This window comes from Schistocerca serialis, chromosome 4 (assembly GCF_023864345.2).
Source record: "Schistocerca serialis cubense isolate TAMUIC-IGC-003099 chromosome 4, iqSchSeri2.2, whole genome shotgun sequence".
Classification (NCBI taxonomy): domain Eukaryota; kingdom Metazoa; phylum Arthropoda; class Insecta; order Orthoptera; family Acrididae; genus Schistocerca; species Schistocerca serialis.
The window spans coordinates 677,489,371-677,516,126 of NC_064641.1; the positions used below are offsets into that span (position 1 = coordinate 677,489,371).

Below are 26,756 nucleotides of genomic sequence, written 5' to 3' on the forward strand. Positions count from 1 at the left end.
TTGTTGGGTAAGGAAAGCACATACAACAATTTCTGTTTTGGGAAATATTATGCTGGAAGTAGCCTACTACATATGATAACATATAATTTTTTCTAGAAAATGTTAGCTTTTTAGCAAGTAATTTGTCAATGATGACTCTTGTGAACTTACTGGTCAACATTGTCCATTAGCTGATACTGTTTCTTCAAGGATTTAGTCTTATGTAGTCCTTAGATTCATTAACCTTCACACTGATTATACAAAAAAGCAGAGTTTTATAGAATGACCATGATAGTTATTTGAAAATACAGGGTGGGTGAGGATTAATGTCCTACTGAAAACTGTTTATAAGTTTTTAAATACTTAACTAATTTTCATGAAACAAAACATTTTGTTCCGTACAGTGGTAGAACTTATTATATCTCATTTACGTCATTGCAAATATCAGTGGTAGACCATGGCACAAGTCTAACCTTTAATGAGTAGGCTCAGCTGGCATCCCAGTACAAAGTATGGCAATCTGTGGTACAAGTACAGAGATGGTGCGAAGTGTGAAAGGACCTCGCGCGTCAGTATGTGCAAAGATCCTAAGGAATTTCTACATAAAACTAACTGACACAAGTTCTGAATGAGATGTTATGAGCATTTGTGTGCTCTCAGCATGCAGGATGAAGGAAAATGTGCAAGAGGTTCAGGAAGTCTTCAGAAATCACAGAGCCAGGCATCTTGCAAAAGTGGGTCAACCTGATCCCAACTGTTGTGAAGAAAGAGTTGAATTTTCGTCTGAGGAAATCACATTACTGCCAGGAATTATTGCCAGAATATTGATTATTGGTTGGATTACAGGGAGGTGATGCTTGCTTGGTGTGAAGACTGGTCTGATATTTTTAGTAATATCCTGTGATCAGATGAAGCCATGTTTCAAGTTGGGGAGTTTAAATGGCACAATTGTTATTATTGAGCAACAGAAGATCTGAGGGTAGTTGTTGAACAAAGCCAGTATTGCCCAAAGATTACTGTGTGGTGTGCTACGACATTCATGAAAAGTTGTGGATTTCTATATCATTCGGGACACAATAAATGCAGAACAATTCCTTGATATGCTGGAAAATTATGTTAATGGTATTGTATCCACATGGAACAACTACAATGACCTAATCTTGAATCAAGATGGGGCCCTGCCTCACTTTGGATATCCTATCCATGTGTGGCCCAACACCTATTTTCCAGGATACTGGTTCTGATGTCATGGCTCCCTTGATTGGCCAGCAATGAGTCCTGACCCAATGTCCTGTGATTTCTTCACTTAGGGGTAGGTAAAAGGAGAAGCTTATCACAGAAAACCAAAAACTCTTGATGAACTGGAGAAGGAAATTTGCCAAGTTCTTGGAAATATACTGCTCTATTATCTGCAGAAGTCTGTTACTAACATCCACCACTGTTTGCAGAACCTGGTAGATAATGGTGGTGCTTATGTTGAATTTTAGCAATGCATAACAGTTCTACCATTGTAATGAACAAAATGTTTTTGTTTCCTGAAAGTTGGTTAAATATTAAAAGAAGTTATAAACAATTTTTAATAGGGAGTTAATTCTCACCCACCCTGTATATGTCCATGATTTAAAATAATTGTTGTTTAGTTTTAGTAATTCCCTTTACTTTAGTACATCCCTTTATTATTAGCAAAATATAGGATGTTGAAAGCAACAGTAATAAGATGAGGATGTGTAACAAGAATCAACATCTCAAAAGTAATAATAGCACAGAAATATCATGAAAAAAAATATGAAAGGATGTATGGTGGACATCAATGGATGTAGTGATAAGAAAAACAAAATTATGGAGGAAGAAAAATAGTCTGAATTGTTTTCAAACTAGTGATTAACAAAATGTTAAGTTTTGGACACTTAACAGAAATCAAAGTAAATATGTAAATTTCATTTCTTATCTCCTGTAGCTGTTTGTGTTTCAATGAACCTTACCATAAGTATTGAAATCTAATATGAGTCAAGATTAAAAGGCTTTTATGCTTTTCTGTTCTCCGTTTATAATTGTATTCTGGAAGTTAAATGTAGAGGAAAGACTTTCTTTTGTATTAAAATATCTTTTATTTAAACAAACTCTTATAGACTCAGTGTGAAAAATCAATATTTTAAAAATGAAAAAAAGCTTTATTAAAACAAAATATAGTTCATTTTTTAAATAATATGCTACAAAAAATTTCTTGCATCACTAGTGAGAAAATGTACCTCTCTGACAACATACTAGACATGGGCGTACCATTTATACCACAGATATATAAACTGTAGCAGTTTTCCATTCATGCTGTTGTAAAGAACCTGCATGATGTCAAGCACTTATTTTACATTTTTTTAAAACAAGTTAACTGTTTGCTTTCAGAAATCAGCAGTAAGATATGTGATGTTCCCTTATAGAGAAACTCAGTTGTAACAAGCAACAGATTATTGAAAATAAATACAATTCCATATCCAGAAAACTCTACAAAAAATAATTTATAATTAGATGTTAGAGGTGCTATGACTATTAATAAATCTGTCTCTTTCATGTGAGTTAAAAGAGTTCAAATTTAGAAAATTTTGGCTTTGTATTTAGTTTTTATGTGACACAGAATTCTGTAATATTGTACATAAAATAGCATTTAAGTATAGGAAATTAAATTGTGCTTTATGTTCTGTACAACTGGCAATTGTAGTATTGCTAACAGTTGCCCCTGGTGTCTTGAATATGCATCTGTAGTTAAATCACAAACATGTCAGATGACATGTGATAAAAATTATTGATCATACATTCACAAATTACAGTGACTATGAAAAATCTTTATTTTCATGAAGTATGGTTAATATACGCAGGTCTTTCTCCTTGTCATCAGATGATATATCACAGGATGAAATCATCAACTTATTTCTACATATTATTTTCTTGAAGGAAGTAATGAGTCAGTACTAATACTTCTGAAACTGACAAAAGTATTTGTCTATATCTTTCATATAATACCCAGATAGTGAATTCTGTTAAATTATAGATGAAGAGGGAAAGGAAACAAGATAATAACTGAAAAAAGTCATCCCAGTTTGAAGAATAACGTAACAAGGAGAGCTGAAAGTGCATGCAATGGTGATATTTGGAATGAGTTTTAGAGAAAGGCTGCATAGACTATGTGATACTGAACTAAGAGGCAATCATGAGAGATCAATGAAAAAAAGTTAATTATGGATGAGGATGGAAAGCTCTTGAAGAACCATTATTTTTGAGGGAACAAGGAAACAGATGGAGGACCATCTAAACAAACTCTGTATCACTTCAGCATTATTATATTTAGAAATAATCCAACTCTTATGGAACTTCATTGGCAAACATCTATTGCCACTCCTTAAATACAATTTGCATTGATGACTGATGGTGAGAGTAGCAATTTATTTTCTCTAATTGAAACAGAAACCTGAAAGTCACTTTTCATGCTTAAAATATACTTTGTCACAGCCTCATATTTGAGGAAAAAATTATATTCTCTTTTGTGTTTGTATTGGAGATATCCTGGAAATCCATAACGCAGAGCCTTCATAGAGAACTATAAATCCAGCATGTAGCTATACCCAACATTTCCAAACACAGACTATGTAATAATTCACACAATTGTTTCATAAAATTGCACATTAATTTTACAAAACTGCTCATTCTAGATACATCACATAATGACCTATGTTGTATATCACACTCCACTATTATTTTCAGCACAAGCTTCCAAGCATATAATGTCCTGCATTGCCGGTGCCTTTGCTACTGCTGGTATCCTGTACAGCTTGAGCTCATGACTAGCTCATTAGGTATTATTTTGTCAATGTGTATGTGATGCCCGTGCTAGCAGAGCTAAGAATGCCAGTAACCTGAAGACCACAATCAGTGCAAAAAGGCTGATAATGTCCATGGAAAAATCATCCTGCAATGAAAAATACAATTTTTTTAAATATGTGAATTTAAAAATTAAAACACAAACACAGTCACTCACTCATGAACTCTAATGCTAACTCTCTCTCTCTCTCTCTCTCTCTCTCTCTCTCTCTCTCTCTCTCTCTCTCTGAGCACCTATTGAAGAAGTAGCAAAAATGAAAATGTAATCAGTAAATTAATACAGAAAACATAGTTATGTACCAGAAAGCAGCAAACTGTCTGAAACAAACAAATACAGATATATTCACCAACTGTTAAAACCTTTGACCCCTCATTTTGTGAAAGAAGCAGACAACTGAAAGATGAAGCAAGACTTCAGATTAAGCAGGAAAGTCACTCTTTTCCTGCTTTAGAAAGTGACAGCACATCCCAAAAGCCCAATAATTTATAACTATTTTATGTTTACTTTCTCTACCTGCTTTTATTCGATCATAAGAGGATATTTGTAGGCCAATAACTACAACAGAAAATTTGTACTGAATATCAAGATTTTTGAACCACAGGTTCATTTATATTCAAATAAAGAGAATCATGAGAAAAGAGAAATGTTAGGAAAAGCATGTGAAACATAAAATGGAATGATAAGATTCTGAAAATCATGTGTACTTAGAGACAAAGGGAAGGGGAGTCTAATGGTGATTAGAACATTCATTGTTATTAAAGAGAAACAGTGATATACTGCAAGTAGTTAGCCAGTATACTGAATAAGCTAGAAGAGATTTTTAATCTACTACAGCTAATAATATAGCTCCATAAAAATATTTCTGTATCAAGCACACTAACCATCAATAGCATCTGCATTTTAATAGCTGCCATCCCTTCTATACTAAAATGTCTCTCCCATTTAGCCCAGCTGCCTCTATGTAGTGTGCATCTGTAGGGAGTGCCAGTATGCAGAAGATCTTACTAAGGTCTTAAAAGACAATTATTACCGTCCATACCTAGTCCAAAAAGCACATCTCCCATGCCATAGGCGCACATACCCCCCCTCCCCCCTCCCCCCTTTCCCCATCTGAATCCTCTAAACACACCCAATAACCCAGTAGCAAAGGAGCAACCCCTCATTTCCCAGTATCACCCTGGAATGGAATGACAAACACATCCTTCCAGTGCTTCAGCAGCCTATTATCATGTTCAAAAAACATCCTACCTGATATCTCTCCCACTCCCCTGAAACACGTATTCCTCTGCTACCCAACAATACACAAAATATCTCGGTCCATCCTGCTGTCATACCTGCTCCATAGCCCTTTCCACATGGCTCAAATCTGTGTGCAAGACAGGTGCAAAATCTGTCCCAGACACCCAACCAGCTCATCCTATTCCAACTTCATCACCAACATATCCTGCTCTATCAGAGGCAGGGGCAACTGTGAAAGAAGTCTTACCATAGGGGCAGCTGTTAAAGAAGTCTTACCATAGGGGCAGCTGTTAAAGAAGTCTTACCATATAAAAGCTCTTTTATGTGAGCACAACTACCAGCTAGCTGTCTCCCTCTATGAATAGCCACACCTAAGTATGGCCAAGGGCAGACTTTACACACCAGTGGCAGAACATACTGCAACCACAGTCTTATCTCCACCACAACTTCACTGCCGGCCGCAGTAGCCGAGCGGTTCTAGGCGCTTCAGTCTGGAACCGAGTGGCTGCTACAGTCGCAGGTTCAAATCCTGCCTCGGGCATGGATGTGTGTGATGTTCTTAGGTTAGTTAGGTTTAAGTAGTTCTAAGTCTAGGGGACTGATGACCTCAGATGTTAAGTCCCATAGTGCTCAGAGCCATTTGAACCATCTTTGAACCACAACTTCACTCTCCCTCATAACATCTTCTCCCCCCCTCCCCGTCCTTCACTTTCCACCAATTCATTGTGTGTGGTGCAATTCTCCCTCGTTGCTCCAGGGAAAGCTCACTGGTGGCACATAACACATTACCCTCCGCCACACACTGTCAGATGGCTTGCAGAGTATGGATATAGATGTAGATTCCTGTATCATCTATTGCCCTCCCTCACTCCCTCTCTCGGACAACTCCTACCAACACAGTCTCTCACTCCCAGCTGAGCTGCACAATTTCTTTTAGCTCTGAAGATGTTTTCAGTCTGGTTTGTGCCAATCAACCACTCAATGTACAATGAGTTCTTTACCTTTACTCCTTCTAATATTTATATTAATAAGTCATTTGATTTGTACCAGAAATGGGTCACCCTGTGTATCACTGCTAAAATAGTGGCTACAAATATGTTAATTACCAAGGAAGGTATCCTGTCATCAACCCACTGCTTTACTACATACAGTGATGTTGGAAGTGGTAGGCTCTTGCCTTCCTCTGACTTATTAAATGGCTTACCCAGCCAGTTAGAGGGTGATTAAAAATTTAAAATGGTCTCTGAATCATGGTTCAGCTTCACATTGTTCACTAATACAAATCATTGCCAAAGATCAAACAAGTGAAGTTAGCAGAAACACTACTGCAAATTGTTGTAAACTGAATGCTAGACATTTGGATTTGTAATATGGCACTTAGTCATTAAGCTGCTGAGCCACACATTGAACTATAGCATTACATTAATATTGCTTTCTCATACAGTAGATATGGAAGAGTTGGAAACATTATGTTACATGTTTGTACCTGTAGCAGGGAAACAGTATCATTTCAGACAAGAGTTCTTGTTCAAAATAGTACCTACTCCAACCACACTACAGGCCTTCAGACTGTGTAATGGAAATTTGAAAACATCTTATAGTTAGGCTTTGGTTGGGTGACTAACAATCACCATTAGCTTTAGCAGTGTTTCTTCTAGCAGAATGCATAACAACATAAGCTTAACTTGTAAACATCTCTGCTTGTTGTGTGGACTAAGTACCACACATTTCTGTATTGAAGTGCAAGGATGAAAAAACAGGGAAAAACATAAAGCAATTACACCAGGGAAAAGCAGATAACAGCAATGTCTGTGAACAAAAGCAATGCAGAAAAGTCGTGAAGCATTAAAAAGATACTATTTCAAAATAAAAAAAGGAGGAGGGAAAGAACAGAAATTCTTAGAATAAAGACTGGCAAAGAGAGAAGCAAAAGTAAGGTTCAGGTACTAGAAGAAACTACAAATCATAGTTGATGATGATAAAAGAATGGGGTGAAAGAACTGCAATAAGTGAAGACAAGAGAGAAAATTTTAAGAGGAAAATGAAAGAAGGAAATAGATGTTGCTCAGTTAGAGTGAACATACATACTGTGAACACAGTAGGGCAGACTGATATTCAAGATTTAGTAACATACTAAAAATAGTTACAAAAGAAGAAAATTCCATACACCAGAGATAAGTTGTTTCTTTACTTTCAAGTATGGTAATTTAAAAATATCAGTATACTGCAGTTACTCTGCACTTTGTGCATTTTCAAAGAATAATTATAATACTTCAAATATTGGTATGACAAGGCCAGTAGAATTCACATTAATTCTCAAGCAGATGTAATAATATTACTGAAAAGAAATGAGGGATTTATTGATGACTTTTCTAAACCATGACAAAATATTTGATTGTATGGTTGAGTTATACAAATCAATCAAGAAAGCATTCTGAAACTTTAGTGTTTCAGTAGCTGAACAGATGTGTTAAGAATGTATAAGCTGAAGAATCAGCTGGAAACTAACAAAATATCCTATTAATCAGATTTTTAAGGATATAACAAGTTATTTGAGAATTGTTGATGGCTCAGGGCCATAGACTGTTATATGAGGCTTTTGATAAGAAAATAAGAAATTTTAGAATTAACTCTGGTACTGTAATAGGAGAGCGAAGTCAAAGAAATGTATGGAAAGGCTGTTGAAAAAAATGTAGAATATAATTAAAAAGAGATTTAGAATGTACCAACTGACAATGAGGTCATTAGAAGTGGAGCAGAACAAGACTGGATTTGAAGAATGAGGAAGGAAATTGACAATGGTCTCACTTAAAACTTCCAGGCTATCAGGCTGTAGTCAATGTATAAAACTTTCTCCTGACATTTCCTCTCTGTTTGCAGAAGACATCTTCATATGCAAAATTAGTACCGGCCATGAAAGCTTACATTGTATGACAATGGTCTATACAAAGGAGCTATCTGGGGTTTATCTGAAGAGGTACGGCAAACAACAGAAAACCTAAGTCATAATTACCAGATGGGCATTATTAGTGAACACTAGTATACTTTAATCACTTTAGAATTTGTCAGGGAAGTGTAAAAGGGATAATTACAAATATAAATGAAGAAAACTGGAAAGTAAAAGTACTTGAAAGACATAAAGAAGGAAAATAAATTCTAAAAATTTTTCAAAATCACAGTTCATTGTGAATGGATCTCTAGGTCCTTGACAACCAGCCAGCAGATATAAAACAACAGACTGGTGATTCTTATACAGGCTAGTAGATAAAAGATGCAACTTTAGTGGCATAAATCAAAACTATATTGTTTTTAAATTTAGGCATTTTTATAGACCCTGAGGAAGACAATTCTTTAAATATGTAATAATAAGAATGTTCATTACATTATAAATAAACACTTTGTTCAAATTTTTTAACTGTCTCTATACATAAAAGCATTCCAGCATGTCCATAAAAGTAAAAAAACAAAGATAAGTACTGAAAGTCTAACTAGTGTAAAGATCTGTAGAGGCTGTACAATAGCTCATTTGGTAATGGTGGGGAAAAAGGAAAAAAGCAGTTGCGGCATCCTTAAGGAATGTATATGGTGCTATTCTGAAGTGTTTTAGGGAAACCATGAAAGACTACGTGAGATTCTGAAACCACCAAAACAAGTTAACAGTCCCAATGTTTGGCTTGATTACATGTGGTAAATGAAAGATAATTAGTTACTTTGGGCTCTTTGCAGTTAAAATTAAGAAAATCTGCATTAACATGGTAAGGATACCATCATAACAAGTGTCAAATATCTCACATGAAATTGAGAAAGAAGGAAAAGGTTTTGGAACCATAGAGAGGAGAGGGGAAAGTGTATCTCAAAAACTGTGTTGGTGGAAGAAATACATTAAAACAGACAGTAAGTTAACTACTCAAACTGAATACTGATAAACATCTAATTTTTTTTCATAATATGTGAAATATGAAAAATGGAAATGATAAATACAATGAGAAACTGTCAATGAAGAAGTAATATATGTTCTCACCTCTGAAAAGTTAAGTGTCTCGAGGACAACATGGCCACTGCTCGGACATGTGCTGTTTGCTCTTGTGCAGCTGATTTCCTCCACTCCAGACCACTGATTAATCAGCAGTGCTTCATTTCCATACTTGAACCAGGACAAGTAACTAAGCCACTCGAAGTATGAAGGAACAGATCTAGGGCAGAAATGTACAAGGAGTGAAACTCAAGAACAAACATGTGCACTTCTTACTAGTGGATGTGAATAAAAATGCTCTATTAGATTACTAAAGAATGGAGAATTTTAATTAAAATAAGTATAGTCAAATCTTCACTATTACACACAGTGAGTCAGTAATATGCATACTTCCCACAAAATATTTGCCTACACTAACATATTTTATGTTAAAATTCCACTTTGTATAGTGAATAATTCCTTACTATTTCTTCAATGTACAAGTAAGTGATAAATGTTGGTGATATTTTTATTTGATTTAGTAACATCATACAAATACTGAATGTTTGTTTCACTTGGGAGAGGAAGTGCCTGCAGATGCAAGAGAGAGAGAGAGAGAGAGAGAGAGAGAGAGAGAGAGAGAGAGAGAGAAACATTCCAATAAATGGTGACTTAGCTATACTAAAACTTACGCGCTATTAAGGAAGAATCCTCCAAACAGCAAGAATGGAATAACAACTGGTGGTCCTATGGAGAGTGCCATTGACACACTAGATGAGATGCATGAAATGAGGTATCCTGAAAAGACACAATATTCTTTAATGAAGGGTGTGGCTTTAGTATTTAATTTTTTACAGTTAGTCTCAGCACAAATTTCACATCTTGATTTATTATTTATTAGCAACACAGCTAGTTTGCACAGCTAAACAGTAAATGGTAATTTAATTGAATATGTAATGTGTTTCTGCAAAATATATAAACTGCATAAGAACTGTACAGGTAAAATGCTGCCAACAGCTTAACGCTTGATCAATGTCATTCTAATGTGCTAAGTTCACTGAGTGAAGTTAGTTACCTCATTTGTACTTATTTATTAAGTATTTCGAGCAATGATTTCCTTGCTTTAGACATAACTAAGAGAGAGATTATTTATATAAATATTTTAAAACCGACGAAAAACACAAACTCAAATGATTCGATGTTTTCTCTTGTATGTCATACACCCCAAATTCTGCTCATGGACTGTTTCATATAACGTCTGTTGGCAATGAAAAAGTTTGTTTGTTTCTCATTATAAACTCCACCCCCTACACACACTCATAGGCACTTTTTATCTAGTGGTACTTCTGAAACAAGTAAATATTTTAGAGAGAAACTGGGTACCATTTTCACATTCACAGAAAATTTGTTGGGTCCTGAGCATGTGAACAGTGAAGCTGTATAAATTCTACTTTGGATCCTTTATTTTTATGTTGCATCTCTCTTACGTATTTGTGTGTGTGTGTGTGTGTGTGTCTAAATCTCAAATGATTCTTACCGAAAGAAGTAGCCACATTGGCCACAAGTATAACAATTAATGTGGCAACTGCAAATCTCTGTGGATCTGGATTGAAGCCCACCAGGTAGTATGATACAGATGTGAAAATGAGAGGAATTGCAATAAAAATTGGTAGCTCTGCCAAAGTTTTGCTCAAGAAATAAACATCTGTTCGATACATTCCATTTAAATGCTCCCTAGAGAAAACTGGTAGCTCTGAGCAAAACACCTGTAACAATTTCAAAAAAATCTTTAATATGCACATCTAATGCTGTTAATGACTTAATAAATAAATAGTTCTTCCACCTTTATTAACTTCTCATACATACAAAAGTTGACCATATATAAACAAAAAGTTGTGCCTTTGGTGTTTTAATTACAGCATGTTCAACATTTGGGTGATCGTGTTTGTGACTAGCCAAAATTTAATGGTAGCCATCTGTGTGACTGGTCAGATACTTAGATGTAATACCCAGACAGAACACTGCACGGTAATTGCAGCACAGCTGGATTATTGTGCACCGGTTATGGAAGCACATGGTCCCAACTTTCATGAGATACAGAGCTGACTACAGTTAGGTAATGGAAGGAGTAGGTTGGGACAGACCTTGTACCTGGTATCATTTGTAAAGGAGTGACCAGTGGGGTTCACTGAAAGCAAGAGCAACATAGTGATGACAGGGCTTGATATTTTGTTGGTTGGTTGGGCAACCAAATATCACTTTGAGGGAAGAAGGTGGTATTTGATGTCTTTTATTGCAGAGCACAGGGAGAGGATTCACGGGCAAGGTGAACTGTATGTATCCCACAAGTAAAACTTATTACATACAGACATAGAAAACAGTCAATATTAATTATAAATGTATAACTGAAGCATAAAAAAGGAACTTCATTTATGATTTAAGAGCCATGGGTACCATTATCAAGAATGGAAGGCGATTCATGTAATAGGTTATAGAACACAAAATTGAAGTAAAGTGTTGTATAGGAAACCACTGTTAGTTTTCTTCTTCTTCTTCTTCTTTTTTTTTTTTTGGGGGGGGGGGGGGGGGGCAGCAAAGGATTAAATAAAAGAGAGAAGTTTCTGTTTCAGAACGTAAAGTTTGTAGATTACAGAAAACTGATAATTTTTGATCCTCACTTTTTATACCATCGTTTGCATTTACTTTTACTGATAAGAGAAGTGCAGTTCGTACATACTTGTATCTCACTATATATCTATATATGTCAACTAAACCTATATCGGTGTCCTAAAACTGTTGTTATATGGGTAGCAAATAAATAAACAAAAGATGTAACTTGATCGGAGATTCTCTGGATATAAAAGGTTGCTTTTAGAACTACTCTAGTTGCTGAAATTCAGTAAATAACTACACATCAGTAACTTAAAGTAGGGAAGGCAAATCTTTTTAGACATCTTTTGATGTCTATTACAGTTTGTTTTTATACTTACAGTTTTACAGTGACACAAAAAACTTCAAGGTATTGCAGAAACAAATTTCTGAAGACAAACTGAGGATGGGAAACTATAATGTGAAACCTCATACAACCACAATACAGATAATTCAAAATATGAGGATCAGTATCTCTCGACCAGTGGCTGATCTAAACAAACAATGAACTTCAGTGTGAGAACTTAGATAGAAGCTTCTGAAGGTGTTTATTCTGTGTCATTCAGTGTTATACAAGTGCTGAGCATGTTTGAATAATGTAGGCAGGCATTTTGTTTAGTTCATTTTACAATTAGCTTGAAAAGCAGTACCTACTACTTCAAGTTTCTTTTATGTATTTTGCTGATTGTTGTAGGTAATTTGCTCCTTTTTACTTTATATGCATTTCCTTTCTCTTACACTAAATGAACACATTGAATTGTTCAATTCTGTATTGTTATTCATTATTCTCAACTGATTGCTACCATGTCCAGTGGCAAAAATGGTGTCATCTGCTGCTCGGACAATGTTCTGGTAGGCACTGGTTATCATTATGCCTATGCCAGATTTATCTTGTTATAGCATCCATTGCAGTACCTTGAAGTTTCTCAGTGTCATTTGAAACATCCTGCATTAACACCACACAACAGGCCATGTTGTTAATTTCCGTACTTGACAGGATTCACAAATACAGTGCATATTTTTGTGTGTTGTAAAATTTTTCTGAATTTGTTCAGAATTGAATACTTACATTTATTACAGCCAGTACATTTTGGAATGTCATGTTTGTAAGGAAAATAAAAAGAGCACCATTAATGTTCATAACACCATCTTGATCCAATTTCTGCCCAAAATATATGAGACCGATCAGAAAGCCAACCATCTGAAAACAAACAGAAGCCTGTTCAATCAACTGTTTACTTCATTTCAATAAAAGAATGGATGTTCTGAAATTGTATGATCCTTGTAGTACCTATAAAAAATAAATCATACTTACAACAGTTTGCAACAGTCGAACTCTTATTAAGATTGGTTCCTTGATGACACTCAGCCAAGATCTCCATAGTACAGCTCGGAATTGTGCACACCACGAGGCCTTGTAAGGTGAATGCACATTGTCAAAACCTTGCCAAGGCTGCTCTTTCCACATGGCTGATCTGAACTGCAAAATTTTAAACCTATCAATATTATGTGATAAGAAAAAATCTTTATATGTCATACATATTGACAGACCACAAAAATACAGACTCAATGAAAACAATTTAATGGATTATATAAAGCCTGTGTAAACTGAAGTTGATTTAATAGAATGAAATAACAGGTATTACAATAATAATGATAAATGAAATGTCGTGTGGCTAGGGCCTCCCGTCGGGTAGACCGTTCGCCTGGTGCAGGTCTTTCGATTTGACGCCACTTCGGCGACCTGCGCGTCGATGGGGATGAAATGATGATGATTAGGACAACACAACACCCAGTCCCTGAGCGGAGAAAATTTCCGACCCAGCCGGGAATCGAAGCCGGGCCCTTAGGATTGACAGTCTGTCATGCTGACCACTCAGCTACCGGGGCGGACAATAATAATGATGAACACTTCCAGTATTTAAACAGTAGTAGTATATATAGTTGAGTCAGCATCAGTTTTTTTATTTATTTATTTACATTTTCTTTGCGTGGAGCCATCGTAATGATGGCTTTTGCAAATGTCAGACTTATATTTATACTTATAAAATACACTATATTCTGTAGCTCTAGCTTCTTATGTCTATTTTTTACATTTATCGCATTACAACTGGATGCCAACCGCATTTCACTCCAACATACCATTGGTGTGAGATTAAGAATGTTCCAGAATTTTTTGAGCAGACCTTGTATTTCAGTATAATACATTGAATGAAAATTAAGTGGACTCAACTCATTAAATCAGGTTTGGTGAGGGTAAAGAGAAGATGTCATTTTTATTTGAAATATTCTGGACAAATGCAACGCATATGTGTAGGAAGCTATGTACAATAATGCAGTGTATCTCTAATTAAACACTGTTCAAGTGATTGAATGTATAAGGGGGAGGGAGAGATAAATAGAGTTTAATGTCCCATCAACAGTTTGGTGATTGGCAATGCAGCAAGAAAGGGCTACAAAGGATGAGGAAGGAAATCACCTGTGCCCTTTTCAGAGGAAACTTTTTGGCATTTACCATGTGTGATTTAGGGAACCCATGGAAAATCTAAATTTGGATTGTTGGATGGGGATTTGAACTGTTATCCTTCTGAATAAAAGTCCAATATGCTAACAAATGTATCACCTGACTCACTTTCAAGTGACTGAGTTCATCATAAAGTTGTGTTGAAAGAAGAGATGAAAGGAATTCAGAGCAAGCCTCAGAGATTTAATATCTGGTAATAGATAATATCAGTTCTTGCATGTGCCCTATAAACTCAAAATTCAGTGTCATTTTCTGAATACATTCTGCTATGAAATGAGTATTCTTGTGGCAGAAATTTTGTTTATATGGGGGAATGGAAAAATTAAATACACACCTTAGTGTAAACAGATTTTTGTTTGAGTTGAAAGTGTTCTGAGGCACAATAATGTATGCATCATTGAGGTGTACATCCTTGCTTGCAGACATTTGATGAGGGCAAATAGTGAGTGCCTATTTAGTAGTGTAGAGCTAATGTAGTTAGTCTCATACCAAATGTGGTTACCCAGGGATAAGACACTGGACTCCTGTTCAGTTCGGCTGCAATTTAACTCCAGATTTAGGTATTCCATGATTTCCCTAAACCACTTAAGAAGAATATTGAGAATGGTTTCTTTGAAAAAGCACAGCAGATTTGCTTACCCATACTTCCCCAAACAGAGCTTTTACTCTGTTACTAATAACCTTATCATCAAAGAGACATTAAATCCTAATCTTCCTTCTTTTAATGCCGTGACAGTATAAATTATTGAAGTGAAAATTCTGTCTGCATAGCACAACTGGGATAAAGATACAGCTTACTGAAAGTGGTAAAATAGCAGTAAAGGGATTGCTACCTGTTACAGGAACACTAGCATCACAAAATGAGTGTTGAATCTAAAATATAGTTAGAGAAGACAGTGTCACCTAAAACAGTGCAACAAAAACAGCTTGAATAAGACATACATGGCAGAGCAGCTATCAAAATGTCACTGCTAAAGAATGATATAAAATTCATTGACCATCCTTTGATATTTTAAATGCATTTATCTCCAGTGAGATCTGGCATATTTTTGGTGTAAAAGATGCACTGTACCATTCTGTGAGAGGAAATGCTATTTTGTTCAATAACTGCAAGCAGTCTATTTCCTTTCCATATCATACACATCATCTAGTCTACAATGTGCCAGGACAATGTTGCTAGATGGGATTAGATGGGATAAGGTAGCCATGGTGTGTGTGTGTGTGTGTGTGTGTGTGTGTGTGTGTGTGTGTGTGTGTGTGTGTGTGTGTGTGTGTGTGTGTGTGTGTGTGTGTGTGTGTGTGTGTGTGTGGAGGACATTGTCTAAAGGCCCAGCAATGATTTCAGTCTGTTGATCACTTGAAACCTTGATTATACAGTGTTTAGGTACATTTATCCTTTGCACTGTTTGTGCTCTCACCAGTGTCTGATTAAAAAGAAAAGTATCAAACAATGGTGTGGCCTGCACAGCTGTTTTACTGACCTGGAGAAGGCTTTGATGAGAGTGCCATGACATGTACTTTGGTGAACGTTATGAGAGGTAGTCATAATTTTCTGATTATCACATAAAAATGAAGATATGTAATTATTTTTTTGTTTGTTTGCAGGAACATCTGCATCCTGGTACTCTTTCAAATCCCCATGCCACAGTCCTATATACACACCACCAGATGAGCCAAAACAAAATGGCACAGTCCACTGATCAACTGTAATATCACACAGTAGTTAATTTTCGGCAGCAGCAGAAATGTTGCAGTTGTGTTAGCAAACATCAGACAACCAGAATACTTTCAAAGTTTGACAGCTGTTTGTTTGAACTAAGGTTAGTGACAATCTAGTTCATGTAGTTCTGTTTTTGAAATTTTGTTTTACATCCCTTTCACTGGTTTTAAGTTTAGTCACAGCCTGCCTTTCCAATACATTTGTCTGCCATCTTTCAATGCATGTCTGTGAAGCTCTAATGCATGCTTTAAACTGTTTGGATATGCCAGTGTGTTCATTCTCTCCCACAAAAAGTTGCAATGTTAATTTTTTAACTTTCACTGCCAGGCAGTGTAGATCAGGCTCTCCTGACCAGTGGACACAATGTTTTACTGTGTTTGAAAGTCCCATGGAGAGAGTATTGCAGAAGTTTTTCCTATCCAGAGGCCTAAACTTTGTAGCAGACATAAACTGCAGAGATGCAGAGTCCAATATATTCACTTTTATTTTATATAAATAACCTGTGCCTATTTTCTGAAAAATAATTGTTAAATCTACATGTGGGTGTAGAAGCATTGAAAACTATCCTTGTGTTAGTGTTGTAATGTAGTCTTTTCCCATATTACTTCTATCTCTGCAAAGCATAACTGAAGTGGAAACACTTATCCATCCCACCAACATCAGTATAAGTGCTACTGACCAGCAGAACCAAGCAGAATGACCTGGGATCAAATCAAGACAAAACTCACTTCCCAGATTTAGAGGTCATGACATGTTACTCTATAACCACCTCAATAGATTAACAGGTTTCTAACTGGGGGGGGACACACAACATACTTGTTCACTTGGTTAAGCAATGGTTTTACAATTCAAATGTGACATGTAGTATTAGTGTTTTGCCTAAATTGAAGTGCATAGCATTTGTTAGCACTTAAATTAGCAAACTAATTGTTTTAGACATTAGATTGGCATTTTATATGGAAGTAAAATAATGCACTAAAAAGTATGAATATGTGGCAGAACTGACTGCCAACAGCTACAGCAAACACCAATACTGACACAAAGAACAATGAATGAGTTTGGTAACGATTGTCTCTGATGCTCTGTCCATTATAGTTTTTGTGTCTCATGCTATGGTGTAAAGTGTGATTTGATTACATTTCATGTACAAGAATTAACAAAGTATATATGCAGACTAAAACAATGAATGAAAATTTGTACCAAGCCCGGGATTCAAACTTGGGCCCCCTGCTCACTTGGCAGACACACTAACCATTACACCACCCTGGTATAGTGGCTCTGCACAACTGTACGGACTGCCCTAGCATGCCTCCCTCCTCAGTTCCCATTCACACCTCAGCTCATTTGGTTTTCCCTCACTTGGTATGCCCCCTAAACTCGAACAACACAACAGAGGCTCTCCAACTGTATTTGAATAACACTTCAACACCAAACAAAAAGAGGGATTCAGTTTGAAACTCAGGCATAGGTGCTTTAATCAAACGAAACTATACAGTTCCAGAGACCTTTTCATCTCTCAAACATCTATGATGTTTGCATGCATACTGAAGTGGCAAATGAAAATTTGTACCAAGGCCAGGATTTGAACTTGGGTCTCGTGCTCACTAAGCAGATGTGCTTACAACTGCACTAGCCTGGCACAGTGGCTTTGCACAAATGCACAAACTACCCTAGCACACCTCCCTCTTCAATTCAAATTTCCATACATGCTTTGGCTCATTTGGTATTTGTCATAATCTTGAACTCACTTCAGTCTGCATGTATACATCAAGCAGCAATACTTTTGTACCTACAATGCAAACTGCATCTACAATGTGTCATTGGATGTATGATCTGCCAGCAAATGTTTGACAAACAAATTTACTAATCAGCCCTGCAGGAGTGCATGGACTAGTGCATATACTGAACAAGACAATAATTTGTCTCTGTTGTGTGGTGGATATCTATAATTTGTTTTGTTTTATACTATATCAGTTACGGGAGGAAAAGAGCTTCATGGCAAAATCTGCCAAAAAGAAGGGAGCCGGAGGTGTCAGGGTGTAGTTGATTTGACAGTGGAGGAAAGTGTGAGGATAAAAGTGGGAGTGGAAGGTCATGCTGAAATTTTCTACCTGCAAGGGTAGTGAGCAGTTTATTAAATAAATTTTAATGTAATTGTTAATAGTTGTTCACACTATCCCCTCTCCTCCCCAACCCCTCTGTCCCCTCCCCTTCCTCCCACCCTCTCACAAATATGCAAATACATTTACAGCTGAAAATGCACTATTGTTAAATGTTTATTACACCTGAAATCTAAACAGGAGTGCCTAAGAGATTTAATTACCTGGTTTTAGTGGCATGGAGTGGAACGATATTTCTAGCACTAACAGTCAGACCATTACACAACGAATATTAATCATGTTGAATCCTATCATATAGTTTATATTGTTGGAGAATCATTAAAGTTGCTTTATGGCTCACAGGTGAGGGAAGGTGGAGTTGTATTTTTGGATAAAATGTACTGCCAGTCAGATTTTTAAGCAATATATATCCATGGAAGATGCACCAAAGTGAACACAAGAGTTCACACATTAACAGCAACACAATGGTAGTTATGCTACTTGACTTTAAGCTGCTGCAGTTTGTCACATGCAAATGTGTATCTGACTTATCCGTTTCCACCTGAAACCACACAATCGTGCGGGTTCGGTTTTTATTTTTTTAAGACAAACTGAATCATTTGCCTTGCTTCCAACTGACCTGCAACAATTGTGCAGGTTGTGCGCTACGCGTTTCTCATGTTTATGTTGCCATTCGGCACCAGCAGATTGCAGCACATGTTTAAGTTGCCGGCGCGTGGTTAGTACCTCATAATTAAGTTAAATTGAATTGTTTCGGCAATTTGCTGGATCTGGTTATTTGTAATAGTGTGTACAACATTGTGATATTGATAATTATTAGTAACTTCATATCTTTGAACCATGGACCTTGCATTGGTGGGGAGGCTTGCGTGCCTCAGCGATACAGACAGCCGTACCGTAGGTGCAACCACAACGGAGGGGTATCTGTTGAGAGGCCAGACAAACGTGTGGTTCCTGAAGAGGGGCAGCAGCCTTTTCAGTAGTTGCAAGGGCAACAGTCTGGATGATTGACTGATCTGGCCTTGAAACAATAACCAAAACAGCCTTGCTGTGCTGGTACTGCGAGCGGCTGAAAGCAAGGGGAAACTACGGCCGTAATTTTTCCCGAGGGCATGCAGCTTTACTGCATGATTAAATGATGATGGCGTCCTCTTGGGTAAAATATTCTGGAGGTAAAATAGTCCCCCATTTGGATCTCCGGGCGGGGACTACTCAAGAGGATGTCGTTATCAGGAGAAAGAAAACTGGCGTTCTACGGATCGGAGTGTGGAATGTCAGATCCCTTAATCGGGCAGCTAGGTTAGAAAATTTAAAAAGGTAAATGGATAGGTTAAAGTTGGATATAGTGGGAATTAGTGAAGTTCGGTGGCAGGAGGAACAAGACTTCTGGTCAGGTGACTACAGGGTTATAAACACAAAATCAAATAGGGGTCATGCAGGAGTAGCTTTAATAATGAATAGGAAAATAGGAATGCGGGTAAGCTACTACAAACAGCATAGTGAACGCATTATTGTGGCCAAGATAGATATGAAGTCCACACCTACTACAGTAGTACAAGTTTATATGCCAACTAGCTCTGCAGATGACGAAGAAATTGAAGAAATGTATGATGAAATAAAAGAAATTATTCAGATAGTGAAGGGTGATGAAAATTTAATAGTCATGGGTGACTGGAATTCGATAGTAGGAAAAGGGAGAGAAGGAAACGTAGTAGGCGAATATGGAGTGGGGCTAAGAAATGAAAGAGGAAGCTGCCTGGTAGAATTTTGCACAGAGCACAACTTAATCATAGCTAACACTTGGTTTAAGAATCATGAAAGATGGTTGTATACATGGAAGAAGCCTGGAGATACTAAAAGGTATCAGATTGATTATATAATGGTAAGACAGAGATTTAGGAACCAGGTTTTAAATTATAAGACATTTCCAGGGGCAGATGTGGACTCTGACCACAATCTATTGGTTATGACGTGTAGATTAAAACAGAAAAAACTGCAAAAAGGTGGGAATTTGAGGAGATGGGACCTGGATAAACTGAAAGAACCAGAGGTTGTACAGAGTTTCAGGGAGAGCATAAGGGAACAATTGACAGGAATGGGGGAAAGAAATACAGTAGAAGAAGAATGGGTAGCTTTGAGGGATGAAGTAGCGAAGGCAGCAGAGGATCAAGTAGGTAAAAAGACGAGGGCTAGTAGAAATCCTCGGGTAACAGAAGAAATATTGAATTTAATTGATGAAAGGAGAAAATATAAAAATGCAGTAAATGGAGCAGGCAAAAAGGAATACAAAGTCTCAAAAATGAGATCGACAGGAAGTGCAAAATGGGCAGGGATGGCTAGAGGACAAATGTAAGGATGTAGAGGCTTATCTCACTAGGGGTAAGATAGATACTGCCTACAGGAAAATTAAAGAGACCATTGGAGATAAGAGAACCACTTGCATGAACATCAAGAGCTCAGATGGAAACCCAGTTCTAAGCAAAGAAGGGAAAGCAGAAAGGTGGAAGGAGTATATAGAGGGTCTATACAAGGGCGATGTACTTGAGGACAATATTATGGAAATGGAAGAGGATGTAGATGAAGATGAAATGGGAGATACGTTACTGCGTGAAGAGTTTGACAGAGCACTGAAAGACCTGAGTCAAAACAAGGCCCCGGAGTAGACAAGATTCCATCGGAACTACTGACGGCCTTGGGAGAGCCAGTCCTGACAAAACTCTACCATCTGGTGAACAAGATGTATGAAACAGGCGAAATACCCTCAGAATTCAAAAAGAATATAATAATTCCAATCCCAAAGAAAGCAGGTGTTGACAGATGTGAAAATTACCGAACAATCAGTTTAATAAGCCACAGCTGCAAAATACTAACACGAATTCTTTACAGACGAATGGAAAAACTAGTAGAAGCTGACCTCGGGGAAGATCAGTTTGGATTCCGTAGAAATACTGGAACACGTGAGGCAATACTGACCTTACGACTTATCTTCGAAGAAAGACTAAGGAAAGGCAAACCTACGTTTCTAGCATTTGTAGACTTAGAGAAAGCTTTTGACAATGTTGACTGGAATACTCTCTTTCAAATTCTAAAGGTGGCAGGGGTAAAATACAGGGAGCGAAAGGCTATTTACAATTTGTACAGAAACCAGATGGCAGTTGCAAGAGTCGAGGGACATGAAAGGGAAGCAGTGGTTGGGAAGGGAGTGAGACAGGGTTGTAGCCTGTCCCAGATGTTATTCAGTCTGTATATTGAGCAAGCAGTGAAGGAAACAAAAGAAAAATTCAGAGTAGGTATTAAAATCCATGGAGAAGAAATAAAAACTTGGAAGTTCGCCGATGACATTGTAATTCTGTCAGAGACAGCAAAGGACTTGGAAGAGCAGTTGAATGGAATGGACAGTGTCTTGAAAGGAGGATATAAGATGAACATCAACAAAAGCAAAACGAGGATAATGGAATGTTGTCAAATTAAGTCGGGTGATGCTGAGGGAATTAGATTAGGAAATGAGACACTTAAAGTAGTAAAAGAGTTTTGCTATTTGGGGAGCAAAATAACTGATGATGGTCGAAGTAGAAAGGATATAAAATGTAGACTGCCAATGGCAAGGAAAGCGTTTCTGAAGAAGAGAAATTTGTTTACATCGAGTATAGATTTAAGTGTCAGGAAGTCATTTCTGAAAGTATTTGTATGGAGTGTAGCCATGTATGGAAGTGAAACATGGACGATAAATAGTTTGGACAAGAAGAGAATAGAAGCGTTTGAAATGTGGTGCTACAGAAGAATGCTAAAGATTAGATGGGTAGAAAACATAACTAATGAGGAGGTATTGAATAGAATTGGGGAAAAGAGGAGCTTGTGGCACAACTTGAGTAGAAGAAGAGATCGGTTGGTAGGACATGTTCTGAGACATCAAGGGATCACCAATTTAGTATTGGAGGGCAGCGTGGAGGGTAAAAATCGTAGAGGAAGACCAAGAGATGAATACACTAAGCAGATTCAGAAGGATGTAGGTTGCAGTAGTTACTGGGAGATGAAGAAGCTTGCACAGGATAGAGTAGCATGGAGAGCTGCATCAAACCAGTCTCAGGACTGAAGACCACAACAACAACAACAACAACAACATATCTTTGCACAGCAATTGTGCATTAAATTTGTACTAGGACGACTGTGCAGGTTAGGTGTTGACTGTGTAACTTCATCCTCAAGTGGGTGTTGTTGATTGTGTCATTGGCCTCCCTATATTAATGCTTCTCATACAGTTTTGAATGGGAAAGTTTTTATGCACATTCACATTATTGTATGCAGGTTTATCAGACAGTCAAATCAGTTCTCTATTAGAGGATATGGATTTGAGTGGCATTTTGTCAGGTGAAGACGATGAGTTTGTTCCTTCTCCTTCAAATATTCAGCAGGCAAACGATTTGTCTGATGATAATTTGAGTGCCAAAGAAGTTCCTGAAGAGTGGAGGAGTTCACACAGTGTCACAGAAGGTGTCAGACCATTGCTCTTTCAGAGATAAAATTTTGTTCGGAAGTTTCATCCACCATACATTAATTACAGTGCTGTTGAGGTCAGTGGCAAAGAGGTGCGATCTGAGTTACCTATTTCGTGCATCATTCCCATTTTCTTACTAAAATATCTTCTTTTTAATTCTAGAGTCCTTCACCAATTGGAACTCCTGCTGAATATTTCTGTGAATATTTCAGTGAAAAGTTTTTTGAAGAGGCAGCGAAATATACAAATATGTATAGTGTTGCAAAGACAGGGAAGTCCCTAGGGACTACAGCTCATGAACTGAAGGTGTTTTTTTTGGGATAAATTTAATGATAGGGTGCATGAGGTATCCTAGGCTACCCATGTACTGGAAGAAATGCATTTCTTTATCAGCTATTAGTGGCACTATGTCTAGAGACCGGTTCTTTGCACTCAGGAATAATGTGCACTTTGTTGATACTATAAAACCACCTGAAGAGGCTAAAACTAATAGACTGTGGGAAGTTCAACCAGTGATCGACACAGCAAGAAGAAGATCTCACAGTTTGCCTCATAGCTTTAACTACAACAGTATTGATGAGTAAATGTTCCCTTTTACTGGGCGTTGCAAACTGAAGTAATATGTTAAAGGAAAACAAAGGCCTGTAGGTCTTAAAATCTTTATCATGACCTCAGCATCAGGTGTAGTGTTGGATTTTGAAATTTGTCAGGGGCCTACTACATCTCTGGGTGATAAGTCATTAGGATTAGGCCCTTCTGTTATTTTATGACTAACACAGACTCTCCCACAAGGAAGTTTTGTTTATTTTGATAGGTAGTTTACCACAATTCCTCTCTTAACAAAGCTTAAGGGGATAGGAATGGAGGCTACTGGTGCAATAATGGTAAACAGAATTAAGAATGTTAATTTTAAAGAGGGAAGAATGAAAAGAGGAGAGTGTCATTCATATGTTAGAGCAGATGAAGCTGTAGTAATTACTGAGTGGCAGGGCAGTCAGAGGGTCATGATAGCATCCACTTGTGCTGGCATTGAGCCAAAATGTAAAGTTCAAAGGTGGTGTAAGCAGGAGGGTCACTATCTTGATGTAGATTGCCCTTTTGTAACTTAGCAGTACAATGCCAATATGGGTGGTGTAGACATTCATGATTGAGTGTTAACGAATGTGGTTCAGAACCAGAAAATGGACACTCAAGTGCTTGCTGAATTTCATAGACCTTTCAGTGGTCAACTGCTGGTTTCTCTACAGAGAGCACTGTCGTGAAAACCAGACTGCCAAAAAGAACATTATGGATCTGTTGAAATTTAGAATGTCTCTAGCTGAGGCTCTTCTGTCATGTCCAGACAGAAAGAGGAGAGCTGAAGACTTTGAAACACCATTAGATGATACATTAAGTACCTCCACAAAGGCAAAAGTTTACAAACCCCATCCGAAACCAGGTTTGGACAAGCGATATGATGGGTACGATCACTGGCCGACAGTGGATGACATTTTGTCACCACGAACATGTCAGTATGAGTGCTGCAGTTCCAGAACAAAGACAAAGTGCATAAAATGCAATAAGTACTTATGTCTTGCAAAAGGAAAGTATTGTTTCAAATTAGTTCATGAAAAGTAAAGCAGTCTGAACCATGACTTTGTGTTACAAAATAAATATAAACAAATTGTTATTAATTTTTTTGCCACAGAATATGATTTGCAATCTATGTAACATTTTTTATAATAACTAATAAATAAAAGTAATGAAAGAATAATTATTTATTCATAACTGTTCCTCAGGTAACTTATAATATCAAACAAATAGCAGGAAGTCAGAGAATAATTTTGGTGAAATAGAACCTGACCCTCACGATTGTGCTAGTTGTTTTCCCGCTACATTTTTTATGGAAGAGTTTTTTTTATTATTTTTCCCATTGTCTACTGTGCCCAAGTACACAGAGAATTCAACTTTATTCACCATTTTTTTTAAAAAAAAAAAGGTGTTCAGGGTGGAAAGGGTTATATATAAACTAATTAATATTTTTTTTTCATTTAAATTAATTTCTTAAAGATTAATAGTGTTTGCAGTACACAGATGCTTAATTGATTCGATGAAACAAGCAAATAAGATGGAGTACATCACAGCAGTACCTGTTTAGAGAAATATGACATACAAGCTTAACCACAATGTAGTGTGCATACCTGGAGTTCCCCATGCACTTCAGATTCAGCTTCAATGCGCTGTCCGATCTCAGAACGAGCAAAAGCATCACAGACCAACTCAACAGTCTGCCGACAGGCATCTTCCCGACCAGGCACGACGGCCAGTAGCTGCACGAAAAAGTCAGCTGGGTTGTAGTTGGCTGGGCAAGACGCCCCCATCCTGCAACATGCATATGCACTGCGTTGAACAACTAGTAACTATTTATATTCCTCCTCAGTAACTTACTACATAAGCCCCTGACTAAATGACTGAATAATCGTCTGTAAAATTACATGAAATGGCTGGCCAGTACTTATACTCCAGGAAGTAAAATTTCCATACTGCCAACAACACATTCAATAGAGAAAAAATTGTTATAGCTTTCAGAACTGTTGGTGCTTTTCTTGTGGAGGAAAGAGGTATAGGTTTGGGAAGTTTGGCAAGAATGACTACGTAAGTCAGGTTGAGAGGGATCTACCTGTTGAGAGGACAAGAGGAGACAAAGATATAAGGGAAATATCAGAGAAAGTGGAGGTCAAAGAGAGTATATTGATAAGCACTGCACCAGCTACATTCAAGGTATAATAGAACAGCCTGAGAGGTAAAGGAAGACAAATTATAATAAGTGCAATGAAAAGTGCAATTAAGGACCAAGAGAAGAGCAGGAAAGGATGTGGTTAAATACCATAAAAGAGACAGAGGAAGCATAATAGAGCTTCTAATTTTCTTAATATACATAAAAAGTTTATCGGATAGGATCAACAGCATTATAACGTTGTTTGCTCAAAATGTTTTTGTCCACACGAAAGTATTGTCATTGGACAATTGTAAGGAAGTACAGAGAGACTTGGACAAAATTTCCCCTTGGAGGAATGAATGGTCACTCTCTTTAAATAGGAAAAAATGGAAGATAACACTAATCAATGAGAAAGAATCCAACAGCATCAGATTACAATATTAATCGCAAACTTCTGGGACATGTGACATAGTTTATGTATTTAGACTGTAGAGGTAATACTAAGACATGATGCAAAATGGAATGATCACTTAAAACCAGTATAAGAGAAGGTGAAAAGAAAGGTTTGACTGTTGGAAGGGGTTCTTGAAAAATGCATCTATAAAAGAAATTACGCAAGTTGATAATGCGACAGGTAGTGCAATATTATTCCAGAGGTTGGAGACCCTATGAGGTATACATTACAGTAGACACTGAATGAATTCAGAGAGACACTACTAATGTTACACAACTGTTTTTATCTAAGCTGCCAAGCATTATGACCAAACTCCATTGTATTGATAAACCCAGTTAATCAAAATTAATTTCCATTGAGAAATGAATGTGTGAGTACTGATAAAGTTAACACTGCTAAAATTTCATATTAATTTCTTCTTCTGGAGGATTACTTAAATGAGTAGTAAAAAGAGTCGGATTGAATGCTTGTCGTGTGGAGCCCCACAGAGCAGAGACTGAAGGGTCAGCGTGAACTATTAGCTTCGAGGGGCTATGGGTCCTTTTCACTGTGCATGTGCTGCCACTGCTAAGAGGTGTGAGACACCAGGGAGGATGCTGCTAGGTGCTGTGTATTGTGTGAGCAGAGGCCCACCAGACATGCACTGTCTGCACTTTCTTAGATGGTAATAGTGCTTGTGTCCTAAGTGACGAGGGGCTACTGAATAATAAAAGACAGTTTTTAATGGGGCATATCTGTCAGTACTGGAGACACATTTCAGCTTATTTGTACAAGCTAACTGTGATAGAGCGTCAGAACTGTAAAGGACTGAGCTAAGTATGAGTCCCATAATTTAGAAAACATTGATCAAGGGGCAGTTTGGAGGTAAGATCTACAAGGTACAATCAAAAGAGGCCATCCTGCACCTTTGTGTTTTGGAGCGTGATGCTAGTAGCTGTCAGCCTGATGCCAAACTAATGGAGGTTTTGGTTCTTTCTAAGAATCTGTAAGAGCAGCTGCCATCGGTTAATATAAATTCTGGAGTGGGAGAAAGGAGTTCAGCTGTACATAAGTGG

The 26,756-nt window shown here is 37.3% G+C and overlaps 1 protein-coding gene across 1 annotated transcript in view; it reads right to left on the bottom strand.

Moving 5' to 3' along the window:
- Nucleotides 1–2,129: 2,129 nt before the first annotated feature.
- Nucleotides 2,130–26,756, bottom strand: part of LOC126473158 (protein white-like) — a 276,225-nt gene continuing 251,598 nt past the window's right edge. The window contains exons 7-13 of the mRNA XM_050100020.1: nucleotides 24,730–24,910; nucleotides 13,006–13,170; nucleotides 12,760–12,891; nucleotides 10,579–10,807; nucleotides 9,734–9,839; nucleotides 9,111–9,282; nucleotides 2,130–3,937 (exon numbers count right to left, since the gene is read on the bottom strand). Of these exons, the coding sequence (XP_049955977.1) occupies nucleotides 3,836–3,937; nucleotides 9,111–9,282; nucleotides 9,734–9,839; nucleotides 10,579–10,807; nucleotides 12,760–12,891; nucleotides 13,006–13,170; nucleotides 24,730–24,910 (1,087 nt within the window). The 3' untranslated portion in view covers nucleotides 2,130–3,835. The remainder of the gene's footprint in view (nucleotides 3,938–9,110; nucleotides 9,283–9,733; nucleotides 9,840–10,578; nucleotides 10,808–12,759; nucleotides 12,892–13,005; nucleotides 13,171–24,729; nucleotides 24,911–26,756) is intronic.